At 39.6% G+C, this 19589-nt stretch overlaps 1 protein-coding gene across 2 annotated transcripts in view; it reads left to right on the top strand.

The window, feature by feature from the left end:
• Positions 1-13757, top strand: part of LOC147178367 (metabotropic glutamate receptor 4-like) — a 169417-nt gene extending 155660 nt beyond the window's left edge. Inside the window, exons 9-12 of one of the 2 annotated variants that reach the window (XM_086068805.1) lie at positions 572-1507; positions 7930-8176; positions 9818-9867; positions 11921-13757. In XM_086068805.1, coding sequence (XP_085924931.1) covers positions 572-1507; positions 7930-8176; positions 9818-9855 — 1221 coding nt within the window. In that variant the 3' untranslated portion in view covers positions 9856-9867; positions 11921-13757. The remainder of the gene's footprint in view (positions 1-571; positions 1508-7929; positions 8177-9817; positions 9868-11920) is intronic. The other variant, XM_086068804.1, reaches the window with a different exon arrangement.
• Positions 13758-19589: the final 5832 nt, after the last annotated feature.

The following is a 19589-nucleotide window of genomic DNA, read 5'->3' as shown; positions in this document are numbered from 1 at the left end:
GCAACTTTCCAGAGTCAATACTTATGGAAAGTCTGTCAATCCGTCACTGATTACGCCCATTTGCTGACAGATGAGTCCGGTGCTGCAGCGCATATAAATAATAACTCGCCGCATGCGAGGCGGAAGCCTGTCTGGCGGGTCAGGTTATATCCTTTCCATTTAAATAATAATAATAAATAATTATCCGAGGCTAGATGACAGATTTAGTTCCCCAGGAAAGCGATCTGGCGTATCACTCAATAGTAACTAATGAGTGCGATTGACGGCCTGTCAAAGTGGTGATGTCACATCCGTCCCAACATGGCGCCCTGCATTAAAATTAACCAGAGGAATTATTTGGGCAAATACAGGACTAAATACAAAAACGGGAACACTAGATATTTAGCAAACTTTACAATATTGGTCTGTTTCCCCATCAATACGTCGAAATAGGCCACCGGAGGTACACTGTAAAGCAAATTACTTAAAACATTATAAAAAAGTACAGTACAAGAAAGAAGAATATAGAATTTTGCATAAAGGGATGATTTCTGTTAATGTTTTTTTTTTTATTCCATCCATCCTCCGACAGACAGATGAGATGCAGTGGCCCGGTGAAACAGAAGAAGTGCCCGCCTCCATTTGCAGCCAACCCTGCCGTGCTGGCCAGCGCAAGAAGACTGTGAAAGGAATTCCGTGTTGTTGGCACTGTGAAAACTGTGATGGCTACCAGTACCAGGCAGACACTTACACGTGCAAGATGTGTCGCTTCGACCTTCGGCCCAATGACAACCACACTGGCTGCATTCCCATTCCCATTGTCAAGCTGGAGTGGAGTTCCCCATGGGCTGTCATCCCCGTCCTTATTGCAGTCCTGGGCATCATGGCAACCCTGTTTGTGGTTGTTACATTTGTGCGCTACAACGACACACCCATTGTTAAGGCTTTAGGTCGAGAACTGAGCTATGTGCTTCTGACTGGCATCTTCTTGTGCTACGCCACAACATTCCTCATGATCTCTGCCCCTGATGTGTTTATATGCTCACTGCGCAGGATCTTCCTTGGCCTGGGTATGAGTATCAGCTATGCAGCTCTGCTCACTAAGACGAATCGTATCTACAGAATTTTTGAGCAAGGCAAGATGTCAGTCAGTGCCCCCCGCTTCATCTCCCCGGCCTCACAGTTAGTCATCACATTCAGCCTGATTTCACTGCAACTCCTTGGGGTGTGTATCTGGTTTGGAGTTGACCCGTCACAAGCCATCATCGACTACGAAGACCAGCGCACAGCTAATCCTGATATGGCCCGCGGAGTTTTAAAGTGCGACATATCGGACCTTTCTCTCATCTGTCTTTTGGGATACAGCATGCTCCTCATGGTCACCTGCACGGTTTACGCCATCAAGACCAGAGGGGTTCCGGAGACGTTTAACGAGGCCAAACCGATTGGCTTTACCATGTACACCACTTGCATAGTATGGCTTGCCTTTATCCCCATCTTCTTTGGCACTTCACAATCAGCAGAAAAGGTAAATATGGCATTTCAAAGAAGTAAATCCCCTTCAAATATTTGTTTTATTACCAATAGTATTGAAACTGCACAATGGCAGCAAGGCTGTTAATTTAGCTTGCACATGTTGGAAGTCAGTGTTCCACTTGAGTTCTTACATTTCCTGTGTGCCTCCTTGTGAAGAAAATTGCCACTTGACTATTGTTTGTACTAGATGTCAGACTGATGAGTCACTGGGTCTACCGTAGACCTTTGCCGCAAAGATTACGTGTCTTGTCAGGATAATTCTTGGAATCTGTTCTTTGTGTTTATGTGTTCTGCTTCGAGTAGGAAGTCAGAGTAACACATCTGCACCTTAAATGTATGTATCTTATATGCAGTTTCTCAACCATGTGTAAATCAGAGACTCGAAAAGGTCAAATATTCCATCACAATAAGATACAGTACTACTGTATATAGGTTATAATAGAATAACATTTAGTCGCCAGGATTACAACAGAAAATAGTGTGAGAGGTTGTTTTTAGGTATGTAAGGAATTAGCGGTTCGGAAAAAGGATGGATGGATGGATGAATAACAATTTATTCCCTCCCTATATCTCTCAGAACAAAATTATAATTGCCTAATTATCAATCATGGTCACTTGATTTAATTTCCTTTGCGGCTGTTGTTAGTAGTGTTATAGTTCCCGAGATTGGTCTTGGTTTTAAGTAGTGTTGTTCCAATACCGGTATCGGGCAAGGCCCTGATACTGCATTAAAAAAGTGGTATCAGCATCAGCAAGTACTACAAGTACAAACCCAATTCCCAAAACGTTGGGACACTATACAAATTGTGAATAAAAACGGAATGCAATTATGTGGAAGTGCCAAATTTTAATATTTTATTCAAAATAGAACATAGAGAACAGGTCAAAAGTTTAAACTGAGAAAATGTATCATTTTAAGGGGAAACTATGTTGATTTTAAATTCCATGGTGTCAACAAATCTCCCAAAAGTTGGGACACGGCCATTTTCACCACTGTGAGGCATCCCCTCTTCTTCTTACAACAGTCTGCAAATGTCTGGGGATCGAGGAGACAAGTTTCTCAAGTTCAGAAATAGGAACGCTGTCCCATTCTTGTCTAACACGCGTCTCTCTAACTGTTCAACTGTCTTGGGCTTTCTTTCTTGCACCTTCCCCTTTATGATGCACCAAATGTGCTCTATAAGTAAAAGACGTGGACTGCAGGCTGGCCATTTCAATACCCGCATCCTTTTCCTACGCAGCCTTGATGTTGTAATTGGTGCTGCATGTGGTCTGGAATTATGGTCTTGAGAAATGCAAGATCTTCTCTGAAAGTGATGATGCCTGGATGGGAGCATATGTTGTTCTCCAATCTGAATATACCTTTCTGCATTGACGATGCCTTTCCAGATGTGGAAGCTGTCCATGCCACACGCACTCATGCAACCCTTTACCATCACAGATGCAGGCTTATCAACTGAGTGCTGATAACAACTTGGGTTGTCCTTGTCCACTTTAGTCAGTATGATATAGCGCCCCAGTTTTCCACAAAGAACTTCCAATCGTGATTCGTCTGACCACAAAACAGGTTTCCACTTTGCCACACTCTATTTTAAATGACCCTGGACCAGAGAAACGCCTGCGCTTCTTGGTCTGCTTTAGAAATGGCTTCTTCTTTGTACTGTCGAGGTTCATCAGGCAACGGCGGCTGGCACGGTGGATTGTGTTCACCCACAATGTTTTCTGGAAGAATTGCTGAGCCCTTTCTGTGATTTCCCTTACAGTAAGCATTCTTGTTTGCGGCGCAGTGCCGTATAAGGGCGGGAAGATCATGGGCATCCAGTATGATTTTTCAGCCTTGACCCTTACACAGAGATTGTTCCAGATTCTCTGAATCTTTGGATGATGTTATGCACTGTAGATGATGACTACTTCAACCTTTTTGTAATTTTTCCCTGGTAAACACCTTTTTGATATTTCTTCACTATCTTTCTGCGCAACATTGGAAGAATTGGTGATTCTCTACCCATCTTCGCCTCTGAGTGACACTGCCACTCCGAGAAGCTCTTTTTATACTCCAATCAAGTTGACAATGGACCTCATTAGTGGTAACTGGTCTTCCAGCTGTTTATTTTTACAAGTGCAATTTACTTTTCCAGCCTCTTATTGCTACCTGTCCCAACTTTTTTTTAGATTTGTTGGCACCATTAAATTTACAATCAACATATTTTTCCTTTAAAATTATAGACCTGTCATCTATGTTCTATTCTGAACAAAATATTGAAATTTGGCACTTCCACATAATTGCATTCAGTTTTTATTCACAATTTGTATAGTGTCCCAACTTTTTGGGAATCATTATTTCCGACGCTAATATAGGACTTTGGATGCAGCATCTTGTGTCCTGCTTGCGCATGACATTCACTGATGTGTGACATGTTCACTGCATGCCAAGCCAAGATATCCTATTGGCCCTTGAATGCTCTGAACCAAGACAGCTTTTTCATGTTGAAAAGAAAATAAACCTAGGTATTTATTGGCCGATACTGCAAAACTGGGTATCAGAATCGGTATCGGGAGACAAAAAAACGGTATAGGAACAACAGTAGTTTTAAGACCACTTTTCAAGGGTCTCGGACAGGGTGGACTCTTAAAAAAATAATAATAATAATAATTGTTTTTTAATTTATTTATCAAGAGCGGTCGAAACCTAACCTGGCAATAGCTAGATTGATTTGTGCTTCACTCGAGAGAGTTCTCCACAATATCAGTCTAGGACTGCTGCGTTTATTTGCTCAGGAAAGGCGGAGCATGCTGTACAACACTTCGAGCTGACTGGACGAAGTAGTATCGTGTGCACGTCTACCTAACTTTTGTTTCGACCAATCACGGCAAAGGATGAAAATGTCGTCACCGACATGCGACTGTTGTGACTAGCTGATATCATGGCGTTGAGTTTATGTTGTTTGTTTTGCAATGATGATATGCGGATACAAGAGACTAATTCAGCGAGAACCGAATTAATTGCAGCGTCCACGCATTCGTCCACCGGTGTCACCATGTTTGGTTTGTTTCTTCCCACGGCTTCGGCGCTTCTTGTTTTCGTCACAGCTGCATATCCCGCCCCCAAATACAATGTCGCTCTGTGATTGTTCCAAACCACCAGTGGTTTGTATCGGTGGAAATCAATGGGAGCGGTACAAGATGGATTCTCGGGAGTTTGCAAACTCACGAATACCGCGAGAATACATCTTGCGAGAGCAAGATTAGTCGAGACCAGGCCAATGCTACTGTGATCAGTGAGAAACATAGAATGCAGGCGTCGTGTTGCCTTCCCGGTGTCGCCAGGATTGCCACGCCCCCTGGTTTTGAGATTTGCTTCATTGCATCGGTCTCGACCTCCAAAAGTCTTGGTATTGTCTTCCTCTAGTTACACTCTAGTCTCGATAATGTCTTGGTCTTAGTTGCTGTGGTTTTGACTACACTACAACACTAGCTGTTAGACTCATGGGGTAGAGAGTTCTCTGTATTGTCACATTCCTAAAGACTTCACACAGCTTTTCAGCAAAGACATGTAGCCAAGATAAAGATAATCAACCGTCTCACAAAAAAGAGCTGCTTTAATGGGATACACAAATATTTGTATTTTTAACTGAGTGAACACATTAAATTCTGGCAAGTAAATGTGACTCTATTTAGAGTGGGACCAAATAGACTCAGTTTTAGAGTAGCATTTACACTTGGAACTGGAAGAGAGTAAAATAAAGAATTGAAAAAAATAGATAAAAGTCGTGTTAAGGAGAGGAGCCCAAAAACATTGCAGGGGGCGCGTGGTTTAGGGAGTAGCTCGGCTGTCTCCCAAGGTGAAGGAGTTCGTTCCACAACACTTGGATGACTTTTTGTTTCCATTTGGTCCCACTCTAAATAGAGTCAAATTAACTCGACAAAATTTACTGTGCCCAATTTCAAAGACACCTCTAAATATTATGCAACCCGAGTCCATACTACAGAAACATGTTTTGTGGGTGCCTTACGACAAAAGAAAGCAATTCAGTCTTGAACAAAGTGCGAAATTGCTCAGTTTCAGTATCTGTGAACTGTTGCCTCTCCATGTGCATGCGGCAGATGGACAATCATATCGACATGTCAGGGAAAATTGATGTTGAATGGCTGCAGGAAGTGGACAATGGTCTCCACTCCCCTCACAGTGACTCTGGTCAGCACTGTGTTGTGATTTTACCCCAAGCAATGTGTAATCTTCTCAAGAGATTACAGCACTGCCAGTCCAGTATGGAGAAATGTTGATGGTACACGATGACCTATCACTTTCACTTTGTATGGATTGACATCTTACCTGGCAGAAATCTACTGGTCCACTCTACATGTTATGCTAAACAAAATGGTATTCACAGCTCTTATTATGATACAGTGCACTTCAATCACTACAAACTAAATGCACCAACAACAACAAAAATACCTCTCCAATTCAAAATCAATAAAAACAGAGCTAACATTATCTTTGTACACACATAATCTTTTTATCATAAAATTGTTGTATCTGCTGCAAGTTGTGTTGGGTGATTATACATCGTTGTTATGCTACAAGAGAAAAAAATATTGTATATGCTATAAACACCCCCTTGTTTGACATTTGTGTGATGACGCAATCACTGTACTTTCAGTTTCAGTTTTGACACAAATGTAATATATATATATATATATTAATAATAATCGCTTGTCAGCATCATATGAAGACATGAAATATTGCACAAGCTTACATGAAGGCATCATGTCAAAACCTTATTTTGTACAATACAATACAGCTGCCACTGACTCATACCCCTTAGAGCTAATCCCATGCCAAACAACTAATAAATCGACTGTCACTTGAAAACCTGAGGACAATCTCTGAAGGGATTTCTACCACTATGGTGCAATGGGCCTAGTCACATAAGGCAAAGCATTCCAAACATTTTACAAGGTATACATACAACTACACACTATGAAAAGTGGTACCAACCTCTCTATTCTTCGGTATTTCACCAGCATTCTATTGCATTTGGATTGGCTTGACATGATTGACTTGCTGCATATATCTGCTGCATATGTCAAACCCTCCGCAAAGTCAGCATTTCTCCTACAAATGTGAGGTGGACAGAGCTCGTCAAAACTAAAGAAAAGGAAAAGGAACACTTGTTTTGGGGACTGGGAAGATATGTGTCTGCTCCATTTCCGTAGCCTGTGGCTATATTTCTGACTTCCAGCTGTGAGCTGCAGCTGTCACTGGCCTTAGCAAGCAAAACGTCCTCATGCTGTGGTCTAAACCCTCAAAGCAAAAACAAATAAGCAGCCCGCTTACCAAGGCACACTTCTATTTGGTATACATGATATAAAATAAAAGGATTGTTGATTGACAGAGCCTTGCCAACCCCCCCCCCCCCCTTTTCACCCAAGTCTAAGGGTGTCATCAAGACAATTTGTGATTAAGTCATGGATGCATCATCATGGTCGTGACGACAGAATTGCTCAGCATCCTGGAAAATTACACTCACAGAAGTATTTAAAGCCTAACTTAAGATTTATGATTTTTTTTTACATGACAAATTCCCATTTACTTTTTTTTTTTAAGATACATTTTAACACAAACCTATCAAATAAAACTTATATGATACATATTCATTAGTCTAATAAAGCCTACCGGTATGTATTTGAAATACATAATCCTCAGGTTTATATATTTAGCATTAATAAAGTATAATTGTTTTTTGTTTTGTTTTTTACGTTTTTGGGATCTCTTCATTCAGTTTCATCCCAAAAACATACAAATAAAAAAGTGGGGGGAAAAATGGACATAAGTGTTTTTCACATAGCAGTATATTTATCGTGTATAGATAACCTGATTATTATGCAATTCAAACAATATACTTTATGTATTTTAAATAAATACTCTCATTATTATTAATTTAGAGTAATTATACTTTATTAATACTAAATACATAAATGTGAGGATTACGAATTTCAAATAAATAGGTTTTTATTAGGCTAATGAATATGTATTAAATAAGGTTTATTTGGTAGGTTTATGTTAAAAGTAAAAGAAAGAAAGAAAGAAAGAAAGAAGTAAATGGGTATTTGTCAGTAAATAAATTACATACATCTTAAAGTTAGGTTTGAAATATTTCTGTGAGTGTACATTAGCCACTTTGGGGGTTGGGAGTGTTACTTTGACGTGAAAAACTTGACTTGAAATACATATTTTTGTGACACCATTCCTGGAACCTTTCTGATAGTTCTTGTATACAGTGGAGATATGAGAAACTGTTAATGTCCTCATTCAGTTGACACAAATGCCTATGGATTGGACGCATTCTTAACATGTGCCATCATGCCTGAACAAATAATACTTTGGCATGTACTTTCTCTTCTATAATGCAGATGTACATCCAAACCACAACCTTGACCATCTCTGTCAGCCTCAGTGCATCCGTCTCTTTGGGAATGCTCTACATGCCCAAGGTCTACGTGGTTCTCTTTCATCCGGAGCAGAACGTACCAAAGCGCAAGCGTAGCCTGAAGGCTGTGGTCACTGCAGCCACTATGTCCAACAAGTTCAACCCAAAAGGTGGTCTGAGGCCCAACGGGGAGGCAAAGTCAGAACTCTGCGAAAGTCTGGAAACACAAGGTTGGTCTTGCTTACCCAGATGGACTAAATTGTTGTGGCAGCTTTGAGTGTACCATGATGTTATTATATATAATACACACAACGAAGTCTTGTAAGGTACAAATAATTAATGGGTGTCATCTTGCACTTCTAAAATAAATAGTAGTTTAATAAAGAACACTACACAATATATTACCTTTAAATTTGAGATTTCAAATGATTACATTTTTGAATCACATTAATCACATTTTAGAATTTGGATTAATCACAATTAATTGCTAAATTAAAATGGCTTTTTAATCAACATTTTTTGCCCGCCCAAAAAAAACCCGCCTGTTATGTGTTAATCCTTTTGACATTTAATGTTATGAGGTTGTCTTCAACATTTTTGATCAACTCTTATCCTCTTTTTCTAATCAGTAATTACTTGTGTAATTTAAAATGAAAAAAAAAATGACCCCAATATTTTGACTAGAACAAATATTCTGAATGTCATATGCAAACATTTATCAAATGCTTTACTTTAATGCATATAGTTTTATTTATTGCTCAAGCACAACCTGTGCTACCTTTAACGTAACCATCCGCTGTCAAGCTAAAAATAATAATAATAATAATAGTGCGATTAATCAGCGTTAGTACATGATTAATGGGATAATATTTTGTGGTTAATCAATGAGTTAATGCTTTAACTTTGACAGTCACAGCACTACTTCAAATGCGTCCGATATGGACTAGATAAAAATCAATCTGATGAAATTTTCATTTGCTCTTCGCTCATTCTTCATGGTCTTTAGGGGAAGAAATGGATTACAGTGAGGTAAAATAATGCTCAAACTTTCTCCAAGTGGAATGAAAAATTCTAATTTGGATCAGCACAATACTATACACCATCATTGATAGCCACCTCTTGCACACGGTGCAGTTTGGATACACTTACTCATGATATGAGATTGAGATGTTTTTTCCCATAAAGATTTGTGCATTACATATGCTTTAACTACGGAAATACAGTAATACATAATGGCAATGTTAAGAAGAAGGAACTTGATTTATTTATTTATTTTATTATATATATATATATATATATATATATATTTTTTTTTTTAAATATACACCAAATTTGAACAGGCTTTTGTCCGTGTCTCACCCCTCCACAAAGCTTTATGAAATTAAGCTTTTTATAGATGTTTTTATGTAATCCTGCTAACAAACCAGAAAAAAAAAGAGCAAGAGGTAACAAAATCCAGGTTCCATTCTGTCTAACTCCAGAACTACTTTTGCCAATCAGGCGTAGTGACAGGAAGCCCACACTGGTCTGATTTTGAAAGGCATGAAAGAGACGAGTAGTGTAGCAAAATGATTAATTTTTTTTCAATCACCAAGATAAAATGTATGAATATGCGGTCTCCGTGTGGGGGAAGGATTAAATCAAGCAGCTATGCACATGATTACTCCAAGTCCCAATTTTATTCACGGACCAACTCAACTGTATGAAATATTATGTACTGCGACTAAAAAGCATACGCCTACACATCCATTCTTGGCTTTTTGCAACCTCAGAATGCAGTCGCTCTAGCTATAGCAAATCGGTGTACACGCTGACTCTCACACACTGCCTTGAACAGGCGAGCTAACAAATGCTCTGTCTGTCTGTGTCAGAATATGTTGAGGGAGGGGAGCCTTGTGAGGGATGTTAGGAATCATCGCAGGTAACCTACTGGATTCTCTTATTTGTGATCACTTTTTGATCATTCACTTTCTGCTGATGCTCACTACCACTGTGCGCACACACAAGCGAAAGAAAACAAAGCGGCACAATTATTGTCACCTGTCACTTGATCAGCCCACGCCAACATTGACGCCAATATTGGTGTGTGGTGCTTCCAAACAAGTTAGCCAGGACTGTGAACATGGCACCAATCTATATTTTGCTACTTCCCGGTTGACAAAAGGAGGGCCGTGTCTTCACGAGACAACAATACAAATAAGATTAAACTGTGAAAAACAGGTGGCTCCAATTATTTCTGGACCATCTATTCGTTATCAAGGCCTCGCAAATAAGATTCATTTATCAATGCTCTTGTTGTAGAAAATGGCTACAATTGCACCTCTATTCAGCGTGCCGCTGATCTGGAAGCACGCCATCGCCTTGTCTGTGGCACCGCTAGCCTGACGCTGGCACTCAGCAATTTTCTGACAGGATTCGTTCATCCCATCTGACATTCAATCCGCTGCGCGGGCTGATTGGAACAGTGATTGCCAACACCGAGCATGCTCACTGGGGACTGTTTGATTTTGATACACGGAACGTGTTTTGCTGTTTTCTATCAGTCTTACAAGTTTGACTCACAGGTCACGTGTGATTGCATGAACAGGAAGAGCACGTCAAAAATTAGCTATCAAAAATGAATGAGGAGGGATTACATGCATTGTCATCAACAGCTAATTTACTTCATTTTAAGGCACAATTTGCAAATTGTGTATTTCTAAAACATGCATATTGATATCATCTGTGCTCATGCATAACCTGATCAAAGTACAAAATACTAGGATATACTGCTCTTTATTATGACATTCAATAACACTGAATAAACATTTACTGGCTAATCAAACGGTTGAAGTAACTTCCAAAAGTTTGTTAGATCTCAGTAATTGTAAAGCACGTTACGCTATAGCACAAACACTGGGGAACAGATATTTTGTTGAGTCAGGTCTGACAGAACACATTTTTGGGTGCAGAATCCCCCAACCCCTCCACCACCCCACCTAAAAAAAAAATGCATTAGCTCACCTAGACTAGATTTTAGTCTACTTTTGTGACCAAATTGGCGATGCACTCGAACGCCCAGGGAGGAGCAGTGTGTCTACCAAATTCACAAACATGCTAGAATAACACTTGCCCCGTAAACTGAGATACCGCCGTCTTAAGACTGAGTGCAGTCTATTTTCTGTTAGCAAACTGCCAGATGCGCTAGAGGAGCGGCAGCTGTGTCCTCTGGAATCCTAGATAGGTGCAAGAGTCACCAAAATTTAAATATGCCCATATTTACACCTAGCAAATGTATGGTAGTCTACAAAAATAGAGCATTAAGATGGAAGAGTTATAAGCTTTGAAAAAAAAAAATAATAATAATAATAATTTGCAATGGTACACAAAAAAAAGCTCCAATTAGTCCATGTATTTGCGCTTTGTGTTTGCACATATTAATAGTATAGCTGCACACACCTCTCACCACACTGTGTCATTTGTGACTGCACAAAAAAGTTGTAAAGTATCTGTAGGTTAGTCAAATAGTAATCATCACTTCTTACTACAGTCTCACTACAGCTATTCAGTGGTATATGGCTTATCTGTAGTGTAAGCTGTGAAGTAAAAAATGTTCTCGAGAAATTTTGGAATCAGCATGCCCATTTTAGTGTAAATCATAAAAATCTGGCTCAACAGATCTTTTTTTTTAATTGTTCCCCAGTGTAAATCATAATATAACATTGAGATAGTAAGGGCATCATTTGTTTTGGGCATTCTTTTGAAATCCTTATCGCTACTTGTTTTGACTGAAATCTTGCAGCGTAAAATTCTGTAAAATGGTGGGGAAAGGAGAAACTTTTTCTGCCCTCATTTGATGAAGTCATCCGTAAATGGAACTCATTAATCAGGGCATCTACATGTGTACCCAGGATTGCCATTTAAAGCCAAGTTAGATATCACCCAGTGAGCATTTTTAACTTGTGTTCTTCTTGTTGTCGCTCCCACCCCTGCAGCGTTGGCCTCCAAGCAGACGTATATAAGCTACAGCAACCACGCCATCTAAGAGCGAGCCGAGTGTGGGCCTGAGAAAAGATACTGGAAGAGCTGCTGCAGCAGAGAGGGAAGATGGCATTGAAAGGATGTCATATTTTTTTTAGATAATCAATGCCGCTTTTATCAGAAATGAGTGGAACGCTAGCAAGAGATGAGCGATGAAAAGACTGGACTATTCATTTCCCCCTTCCCTGAGACACATAATGTTGGGTTTTGATGTTTCCAGGTGCAGGATGAATGCGCCACCTGAAACCAACAGTATGTTTTCTTTCAGAAGTCAATAGCACACATTTCAGGCATCTCCTGGGCTCAGCCATTAGAATCATTCAAACAGGGGAAAAAAAGCTATTTGGTGGGGGATGGAGTTATGCCGGTTTTTGCAGTTGAACTGTTGGTAAACGACACTGGAGTTGCTACTCGTCAAACTGTACATGCCTTACAAGAGTGCGAGTATTGCAACATGAACTCACCATATCTGGCAACAAACAACAACAAAATCACTCAGCCATTCAGATGTATTTTTGTTTTCTATCAGTGTTTCATAATTATGTCAACATGGCCATCATTTTTGGCAAACCTAGTGTACAGTCCCAGAGCATGCTTGTGGGAGCATCACATGTACTGTGCTGTGTTGTCAATGGAATGCGATGTGTCATGATTGCCATTAGCCGCCCTCTGGTATATAAACAGAAAAAGGAGCCCAACAAAACAGAAGTTGGTATGTTTACTCTATGTCAATGAAGGTGTGGAGTCTTCCTTAAACATCCAGACTTTAATGGCTCTTATTTATCATTCACAAACTGAGGCAGTCGGATGGAAAGAAGTTTGATGTACTTTCTGTTTGGACAAATACAACTTGGAAGCATGGTTACTATCACGTAACTACTGTCAATGTATCTATTTTTTCTTTTTTTATGAAACATGTTTGTGACCCTCACAGGATTTTGAAAGCTGTTATTGATATTTACAATGAGTGATATTTAGGCTATTTGTGTAATTTGGATGAAAACATACATTCACAGGTTGCCATTCTGCTGCTTGATAAATAAGAGCCATTAGCTTCATTTTGTGCTCTGAACTTCCATGGACCATTCATGGTGTTGTATGCTTCGTAACGTCTGAGTGCATTCTGTTTAAACACTAGGAAGAGTTCAGTGTACAAAATCGAAATGTGAAAACTCCCATTTCTGTCTTCAGTCTTTAGTTATCCTTCAATATTCCTCGTAAAAAGAGCAACTCTGGAATTTGTCACAATAAATCTTATCCTCAGCAATGCAGAATATGTATGTTGCATGTCAAAAAAAATGTAAGTCGTGAACAAATTGATATTCAGGTCTAATGTCCAGGAGAAAAACGATTGCAAAGAATTATAATTCACCAACAGAATCAATTTTTTGGCAGCTCTCAGCTGGAACAAAAGTTCTTGCTAGTGCTGCAAATCTTTTTTTTTTCATCAGTTGGATAAAGTATTGTTTGTGGGAAAAGTGTTTGTGTAAATGAATACAATGAACTGCTTTTTTGTCACAATATTGCTTTTATTTTTTTAAAACACTGTCTGTGTTACAAAATAGAATATGTTAAGTGCTGAGTGAAACTACTGTAAGTGGCAAGTAAATGTATGTTTCCAAATGGTTTGATCATGTTTGCTTTATGTACGGGAATTATTTAAAAAAAGGGGGAAAAAATAAATAAATACAGTGCCTGGATATTTATGAATTATATATAGAAAAAAATACAGATGTGTAGAGCATGTTCATTTTTATACAAGATGTTTCTAATAAAAACACACTTTTTCTACTTGTGTTGTTTTGCTTCCTCGTCACGTTTTGAGCAATTTCAAAGTATTACAGTAAATCTCCCTCCATCGCCATGGTTCATATAAATTTAGAAAGACACCTTAGTCATGTTATTAGAGCATTTACAACACACAATACAAACACATTAAACATATATTTGTAGAGAGCAAGATCAATGAATTAGCACAAAAATATTGTAGGCTACAAACAACGCAATGTGTCCTCCCAATGACTCACGACGATGCTGTAATATATTCCCGTTTCCACGACCAAATAAAGGTATCTTCTTTGTAAAAAATGGACAAACTTGTGTCGAAATTGACCGTCGCGGGCTGGCTGTGGTTCTTCTTTTGTGTAACTGTGTGGTTTGGTTTGATTCGATCTTTATTTATCTTGAACATATACAATAAAAGGAAACAAAAACACTCATACATCGGTTCGAGAAGGGGCAGAAGGAAGCCAAAACTGGTCCCTATGCTATTTTGGAACTGCAGGGCAGACCCACGTCAGGATGGCACCCCATTAGCATTACATTCCGTACAGAATGGGAAAATGTGGAAGTGATTGTGTCTGTGTCCATTCAGTGGTTGAAAAAACAATAATGATGATCTGATTTGTTGAATCAGTACAGTCATTTTTTTTGGTGACACTTGGGATGTAAACTCTAAATAACAAGCGGCAAAAAAACAAAAATTAAAACACACAACAACCGGGACCATGAACATGGTTTTACTGTAGTTTGGTATTTTGGAAATTGTGGTTTTGATAAGAATAACAAACTGCAGATTGGTAGCTGGCTAGCGAGCTATTGGGCTAGCGAGCAAACCAGCAGCCATTTGTCCACCTGTATTTTATTACACATGAACATTAGCTTTGTTGTTGCATGCACAATATTTATGTGTGGGATTCCCGTGGCTGAAAAGTTGATGCTGTTTATTTAAGTCTTGCCAATTCTTACTCACTGCTGATAATTATCTGTACCCTTTGAAATCTTGACATCACCTTCAAGTTGACCTGAAAATATACTGTACTGCATTGTAACATTTTATGACTTTAATGAATAACTGTAGTCTGATAAATTCATTGGAAAAATATATATTTTTTAAACTATGCTTATTGTTTACACTGGGGGGTGTAATTGTATGCAGTGACAGACATGTATGGTACGAATGGATGTAATTTGCATTGAAGACACTGTATTTTTCAATATCTAGTTATGTGTTTTGATCAAGTGGAAAGCAGTACTGAACACATCTTATTGTCGCGGTTAAGCAAATTCAATGTGCAGCCTTGAACAAAATGGGAGAAAAAAAACTGGGAAAGATGACAGAATGAAGTGATGCAATTTGAGTGAAAAGAAGCGATACTGGTCAATCTTGTAGATTTATGACCAGGATGAAATTGCCGCTTGAGTAATCACTGGTAAATAATATGCTATAATTTACCGTATGTTTTCCAAATTGTGTTGCGATGCACAATGAACAAATAAGCAGTGTATACTGTATACAGACACGCACACACGCACACACACACACTCTCACACTATCTTTGTGGGGCCATCTCATTGACATAATGCATTTCCTACACCCTTCCCCCAACTCAAACCATCAAAAATGATTGTCTACCCCTATTCCTCACCCTAACCTTAACCATAACCCAATTCAAACCAAGCCTTGACCCTCAAAAAATGGTCTATACTTGTGGGGCCCAGCAAACTGGCCCCACATGGACGGGTGGGCCCCACAACTCTGTGAAATCCCGAAATGTTGGCCCCACGGTAACAAAAACAAGACCACATACACAAATATACAGTAGTCTCTTCCTCTGTTACAGAGGGGACTTCCCATTGGGCATTATAGGTTTTCTAACTACAATAATCATGACCACAATTGATTAAAAAAAAAATTATAAAAAAAAAAAATTATAATAAAAACTTCCGCAGGTCGATTGCTTTTTAAGAGAATCTTAATTGGAATAGTGTACAAATATGCATAAGGAAATTGGGCTACATTTAATGTGTGCTGGTAGCATTGCATGTAGCACACTTAGGACATACTGAGGAAGTATATCATTGGAAAGCTTCTATTTTTGCTTATGCCAAAACTTAACATTTTGGCGGGTCACACATTTAACATTCCACATTCCATTAACACTTGGCTACGTGACGTTATGTTGTGTATGCGTGCCACTTTATGGACACATTCTGTTCACATTGGGCGTGAATAAGTACATGCAAAGATCAGATTTAACAAAAAATTGTATATATATACTGTATATATGTGTGGAGCTCTGGCACTTCTAAAAAATCTCCCTTGAGCGTCCAGGTACAACATGCAAAGAACGTACTGTCAGCGTTTCGGTACGCTTGACAATGCATGTTTTCTGATCCCAAAAAGCTGTTCTGGTGAGCGCCGCTAATCCATGGACTTACATATAGTATGGAAGTCCTGCGCTCATCACATTAACATGTGCACCTTTAATCCAGTTTCCGTATAGATCTGTGCTTGACGAGAGAAGCGCGCATACGTCGTCATTCAAGTTTGCTTCTGTAAACGTGATGCCAGCGTCTTATCCAATGCTAGCAGACCCCAAAGCGTGTGTGCAACCATAATTCTTGAGTTAAAGCTACTGAACGTAGAATATTCCATTTCGAATCGCTACTGCCACCTGCTGACGAAAAATGTAACTGCACATACCGTTCTTCACATACACACCACGCACATTACGTCACATCCGCAGACAGGGCGCGGGAAATTCTAACATGAATCCAGTCTGAAAACTATTGGCCAGAGGCTTGCAGGAGTACCCATTGTGAACAGCTAAGGTGTTAATCTACTAATTAGAAGGCATTTCAGTCATAAATGGTCAAATAAAAAGCTTATTGTAAAGTTATTTTTGGGAAAAAAGTTCAATTTAAAAACGCTACCATGCTGTCCTGGCTCAAAGCTTCAAAAACACCACGGACTCTGGGGTGGATTCTCATTCTTCAAAGATTCGTAATCAGAAATGAAAGCAAAGCACACAAGAAAAAAAACAATCGTGAAATGTAAACCTAACTTCCGCAAGTCACGATTCATGATACTGAGATAATACTGATAATACTAAATATTGAATAGTTGATGCAAACAATGAAGTTCGTTTTTTGCTAGGCTCTCATTATCCCCCATACAGGGATCCTGGCATATATCAGTGGCGAGCAATCAAAATAAGCTTTAAAGGCAGTGCATGCCCAAGCCCTTCAATAAAATCATTGAAAATATGTATCTGTCAGTGTCATCTATTATACAATACATTAGTTATACTGTTTTGGTCTTAAATTACTGTGCAATTTGTCCTGTTTTCGTCATGGAAAGTTGAAAAGCCGACAGCTTGTTCCGCGCATGCGCAATCACATATCAAGTTGTGTCAGTTCCTAGAGGCTGTTGACTGCACATGCGCGTTGTGAATGGCAAAAAAGCTATTTGAAATGTTCTGCGGTTAACAGTCTGTGGTTCAGTTCATCGCCGAGTCACAATGAGGGCCATTTTCCCGGAGAACTTTTGAGAAAAAGAAGAATATAATTTCAATGTCTCTGTTTGTTTTTCATAGATTTCAGAAAGCTAAATCTCCAGACTGTTAAAGATGTCTATGCACTCCAAACTTGAAGAAGCATTTTCTGCCCTAGCTGGATCAAAATGGTTCTCCGTTCTGGACGTCAAATCAGGATACTATCATGTCGAAATGGAGAAATCAGACAAGCAAAAGACAGCATTTGTTTGCCCGCTAGGATTCTGGGAATTTAACAGAATGCCTCAAGGAATCACAAACACGCCTTCCACTTTCCAACGTCTTTTGAAAAAGTGTGTCGGCGACATGAATCTAAAAGAAGTTTTAGTGTTCATTGCCGATCTCATCATCTTTTCACCATCTCTGGAAGAGCATGAGCGACGATTGAAACATGTATACGGATTGAAGTTGTCGCCAGAAAAATTTACATTTTTTCCAGACTTTAGTAAAATACCTTGGCCATGTGGTGTCAGAAAAAAGTGTGGAAACAGACCCAGACAAAGTTAAGGCCTTAACAACTTGGCCTGTCCTCACAAATTAGAAGCAACTTTGTTTGTTTTTAGGCTATGTGGGGTACTACAGAAAGTTCATTAAGGGGTACTCCCTCCTTGTCAAGCCACTTACTGAACTGACATCTGGATACACACCATACCCTAAAGGAAGCAAAAAAACAAAGAAATCCACAACTCAAAAATAGGTCAATACCTCAATGTCAAGAAGTGTTTGACCTGATCATCAAAAAGTTGACAACAGCTCCAATTCTTAGTTTTGCAGACATCCCTTACATTCTTCACACGGATGCCAGTACTGTCGGTGTGGGGATTGCACTTTACCAAATTCAGGATGGACAACCAAGAGTCATAGCATTTGTAAGTCGTGGATTGTAAAAGAGTGAACAGAAGAAGTACGCTGCCAATAAGCTGGAATTCGACACTGAAACTCAACAAACAGTTCCCCAGGAAGTGATCCAATCCATTTATGATCGGCACATTGTCACAGTTGTCCGCAGTGCTGAAACTGAAGTCCCCAGCCCTGGGTTTGCTTTAGTTGAATCCCTTGCTCACAACACCACAGCCATTCCTAACTGCTCCCAGGAAGATGAAGTTGGTTCTCCTCTTATCCCTTCGTTCACTGAAGAGGGCCTGAGACAAAAACAGAGATCCGATCCAACAATCAATGCAGTCATTTTTCAAATTGAGACTGGTCAAACTCCACTTCCCAGCCTCAAGACGGAAATGCCTTAATCCCTTACTTTTGCATGAGCTAAACCGACTAGAATTAAGGGATGAAATACTGGTTCGACGCAGGCAAGACGGACCCAATGTCACCTATCAGTTAGTGCTGCCTGAAGAGCTAGGAGGAATAGCACTTCACCATGATATGGGTCACATGGGAGTTGTAAGGGCAGTAGATCTGGCGAGAACAAGATTTTATTGGCCGAAAATGTTTATGAACATTGAAAACCTGATCAAGACATGTGAGCAATGTGTTCGCCGAAAGACACTTTCAGAAAGAGTCGGCCCATTGGTGAGCATAAAGACCTACAGACCACTCAAACTTGTGTGTATGGATTTCCTATCGTTAGAGCCAGATCAGTCCAAAACCAAGGATATTTTAGTCATGACCGACAATTTCACGAAATATGCAATAGCTATTCCGACCCCCAATCAGAAGGCCCGGACTGTTGCAAAATGTTGTGGGAAAGTTTCATTGTCTATTATGGTTTTCCCGAAAGACTACACAGCAATTAAGGTCCCAACTTTGAGTCAAAGATAATTAAGGAACTCTATGAGCTTGCTAGTATAAAGAAAGTGCATACTACGCTATACCACCCCAGAGGGAATCCGGTTGAGCGGTTCAACCGCACTCTACTCCAAATGCTCGGAACCTTGAGTCAGCCAAATAAACTTCACTGGAAGGACTTTGTCAAGCCCCTTGCCCTTATAATTGCCCTAAAGTGAAGGGACTGGATTTCCCCCTTATGAGCTGATGTTTGGGAGACAACCGAGACTCCCAATTGATCTGGCATTTGGATTGCCAACCAACACTCATAAGCAGCCTCATTCCCAATATGTCAGTAATTTGAAATCTCGATTGGAAGAGTTACGAGATTGCTACTTCTGCTGCAGAAAAGAATGCCAATTGTAATAAAACCCGATTTGACAAATGAGTAGTATACGCAACTCTGGAAGTTGGTGACAGAATTCTTGTCCAGAACGTCAAACTATGAGGGAAGCATAAGCGAGCAGAGAAGTGGGAGAGTGATGTCTATGTCGTCTTCAAACGA

This window comes from Leptonotus elevatus, chromosome 2 (genome assembly GCF_054856555.1).
Source record: "Leptonotus elevatus isolate MCC_2025b chromosome 2, RoL_Lele_1.0, whole genome shotgun sequence".
NCBI lineage: Eukaryota > Metazoa > Chordata > Actinopteri > Syngnathiformes > Syngnathidae > Leptonotus > Leptonotus elevatus.
This window is presented reverse-complemented; position numbering and strand designations above follow the sequence as displayed.